General features: G+C 52.8%; 1 protein-coding gene across 5 annotated transcripts in view; it reads left to right on the forward strand.

Moving 5' to 3' along the window:
* Window positions 1-3,065, forward strand: part of Brat1 (BRCA1 associated ATM activator 1) — a 15,172-nt gene extending 12,107 nt beyond the window's left edge. For all 5 annotated transcript variants that reach the window (XM_031338553.1, XM_031338551.1, XM_031338550.1 and 2 more), the window contains 4 exons: window positions 344-446; window positions 580-678; window positions 794-969; window positions 1,587-3,065. In XM_031338553.1, coding sequence (XP_031194413.1) covers window positions 344-446; window positions 580-678; window positions 794-969; window positions 1,587-2,279 — 1,071 coding nt within the window. In that variant the 3' untranslated portion in view covers window positions 2,280-3,065. The remainder of the gene's footprint in view (window positions 1-343; window positions 447-579; window positions 679-793; window positions 970-1,586) is intronic.
* The last annotated feature ends 530 nt before the right edge of the window (window positions 3,066-3,595 follow it).

The following is a 3,595-nucleotide window of genomic DNA, read 5'->3' on the forward strand; positions in this document are numbered from 1 at the left end:
CCCCCCCCCACCCCCCAGCCATTCACGGAATTCTTAAGGAGGGAAGGAGATTAGGGGCAGATTCTCATGTGTTCCCTTGCTACTGGGTGTAGACTTAGTGCCAGGTGCTGCCAGGCAGAAAGCACCCAATAGAAGGAGAGGCTTGGGGTGAGGGTGGGGGTTGGTGTCATAACCACATGAATAAGTCCCATCGCCCCAGGCCCAGGCAGGGCTTCTGAGGAGGACATCCCATCTCTTCCTAGTCTGCATTCGCCTGTGCTTCTGTGCCCACAGGGGTGGCACAGTGCAGGGACAGGGACACGGGCAGCACACCACTCTTACCCTCTAGCCTGTCCCATTCTAGGTCCTAAAGAAGGCCTTCCAGGCCACACTCAGATGGCTCCAGAACCCTCACAAGACCCCCAGCAGCTCTGACCTCAGCCCCGATGCCCTGCTGTTCGTTGGAGGTAATGCTAGCTCCTTGTAGAGCTCTATCAAGCTGGAGAGCTGGGGCGGGGGCAGCTGGGAGCTGGGCAGGGTGACCCTCAGGGAAGGCAGAGTGTGACCCTAGAGGCCACTGACCACCCCTTCCTGGTACAGAGCTATTCCCCATACTACAGAAGCGCCTGTGCAGCCCGTGTTGGGAGGTGAGGGACTCAGCCCTGGAGTTCCTGACGCATCTGACCCGACACTGGGGAGGTGAGCACCCTAGGCACAGGAGGGTGTGTGTTGTGCATATGTGTCCTGCAGGCTGTGGGGCTCTCAGACTATCTGAGTGGCCTTTGATCACAGCTGTGCGGCATTTGACCCCCAGGGCAGGCTGACTTCAGAGAGACACTGCATTCCTCAGAAGTACCCACACTTGCCCGCCAGCTCCTCCAAGACCCCGAGAGTTATGTCCGAGCAAGTGCAGTGGGTGCTGTTGGGCAGCTCTCCAGCCAGGGTCTGCAGGCCCTGCCTACCAGCTCCGAGAACCGGGAGGCCCAGCAGGTAGGAGCCACTAGTTGGCCCAGTAAGTTGGTAAGCAGCTAGCCAAATCTGTAGCAACTGCTCCTGAGTGGGGGACCATCAAGGAGCAGGGGAAGAGGGGGCAGTTGGGCACAGTGCCTGTGGTCTTTCCGACACCCCGTCTTAGACACTGTGACCCCTGATAAGCAAGGGCAGGGCTGAAGGAACGCAAAGCACATTGTGTTGAGGGACCGGAACAGCACATGGCCCACGGCTAGGTGGCTGTGGACTTATGTCTCCTGGGTTCTGTCCTTCCTGGCTCATCACTGTATTAGTTGGATCTCTTGCTGCTGTATCAAAATACCTGAAGAAAGCGGATTAAGGAAGTGAGTAAATTGGGCCTCATAGTTTGAGGGTGCTCCTGGTAGGAGCTTGAGGCAGCTGTTAATTTGCATTTGTAGTCAGGAAGCAGAGAGAGATGGATGCTGGTGCTCAGCTCACGGTCTTCTTTTTATTCAGTGTAAGTCCCCAGCCCGTTCTCTGCTTTAGCCTTACCTAGACACTCCATCACACTCATTCAGAGGCTTGTCTCAGCTGAGTCTGGATCCTGTCAAGTTGTCAGTGTCATGCCAACTTTTCTGGAATTCTCCAACCTGCAGGGCCTACTCATGGACCTCATGCATATCCTGTCCACGGACTCGGAGGGCTTCCCTCGAAGGGCTGTGTTACAGGTCTTTACAGAGTGGCTGAGGGATGGCCATGCTGACGTGGTTCGAGACACAGAGTGGTTCGTGGCCACTGTTCTCCAGGCAGTGAGCCGGGATCTGGACTGGGAGGTCAGAGTGCAGGGCTTGGAGCTGGCACGGGTGTTCCTCATCCAAGCAATGGGCCAGCCCAGCCTCCACTGTCCCTATACAGTGGGCCTGCCTGGGACTGCCTCTCCCCGTCCACACCTGGAATTCTTGCAGACTCTCTGCCGTCTGCCGCTCTTTGAGTTTGCCTTTTGTGCCTTGCTTGACTGTGACCGACCGGTAGCCCAAAAGGCCTGTGACCTGCTCCTCTTCTTGAGGGACAAGACAGTTCCCTGCAGTAGCCCTCGGGAGGCCGGGGACAGCCCAAACTCGGCCTCAGTGGAGGCTGCTCTGCAGAGGTGGCGAGGTGAGCAGGCCCAGCCCCTAGGGGACCTGGAGCCTGAGGCCATGGTAGCCATCCTCAGGGCCTTAGACCTGGAGGGCCTACAGGGCAGGCTGGCCAGGAGCAGCGACCATGTGGAGAAGAGCCCACAGTCACTGCTGCAGGACATGCTGGCCACTGTGGGCGTGTTGGAGGAGAACGAAGCTGACTGCTACTAAGGCGTGTCCCTATCCTGTCCCTGTCTCCATCCCATACCAGCAGGAGCACTCCAGCCCAGGTCAGCCGCTTAAGAGACCCTGCAGGGAGTGGATCACACTTCCTACTTTTTAAGCCGGGTATGATAACATACCTGTGGTTACAGCGTTTAGAAGGCAATGGGAGGAGAATCCAGAGTTCCCAGCCAGTCTGGACTAGATAGCAACCCCGTCTTAAGAAAACCCAAGAAATCAAATCAAAACAAAATCTCCACCCTTTGTGTCCATGTGCACGAAGACCGGAGGTCAGTCTCGGGTGTCATTCCTCAGGTGCTGAACACCTTGTTTTTTGAGAAAAGATCTCTCACTAGGACTTGGTACTCTTTGATGAGCTCGCCAGTGAGCTCCTGGAGTCCCATCATCACCTCCCCAGCACAGGGATTATAATACTGCATCCCCCATGCCTGGGTCTGTACATGGGTACTGGGATTTGAACTCAGGTCCTCATGCTTGCGTGGCAAGCACTCCAGGCCCCACAGAATCCTACTTTCCATGTGTTATTAAAGAAGTGGCTTGTTTTCTGCTCAGAACAGGTAGCTTTGAAGTCTATAACCCTTCAAGTCCATAATCCTTATTGTGTATTGGTTTAACAAAGCCTCACTTGTGATCTGCATATGGCCATTTAGCTTCTCTGCTTCATCAAGCAACATTTGAAAATCCCATAATCTTTAAAGAATTCAGATACATTAAAAGTTCAAAGCCACAACTGTGGGTACTGTAAAATAAAATTTTTTTAAAAAAAGTTATGTTATCTCTTTAAGGGTAGAACCACAGCACAGCTACAATCAAAGCAAAACCAATATCCAGCAGTGTGAAAAGCTCAGTGTCTGAAATCTAGAGCTCACCCATGGTCTGAGCTCCACTTCCTGCTGGTCTTCTAGACTCAGGCTCGCTTCACCACACACCTGCTCATCATCCCACAGTCCTGGGGTCTCCACTGCAACTGAAACTGCACCTTCACCATGGCCTCTCTTGGGTCCTCTCTATCTCCATGACAGCTTTAATCCTGTAGCTTTTATATGACTAACCAGTACATATGAGATTTTTTTTTTTTTAACTAAGTTCAGTTGGCAGCTTGAGATGAACCTTGGCCCCCTCTGGACCATAGCTTCTGTGTATTGATCCTGAAGAGTTCCTTCCCAGAAGATTTACCTCAGTGGTGCTTATCTCTGTTAGTCACAGCTGACTTTTCAGCCCTAGCTGACCAGAAAGATTTTTTAAATATATCACATGAATGGTCCTGATAGTCTTTTTTTTTTTTTTTTAAGATTTATTTTATG

This window comes from Mastomys coucha, unplaced genomic scaffold (assembly GCF_008632895.1).
Source record: "Mastomys coucha isolate ucsf_1 unplaced genomic scaffold, UCSF_Mcou_1 pScaffold22, whole genome shotgun sequence".
Lineage (NCBI taxonomy): Eukaryota > Metazoa > Chordata > Mammalia > Rodentia > Muridae > Mastomys > Mastomys coucha.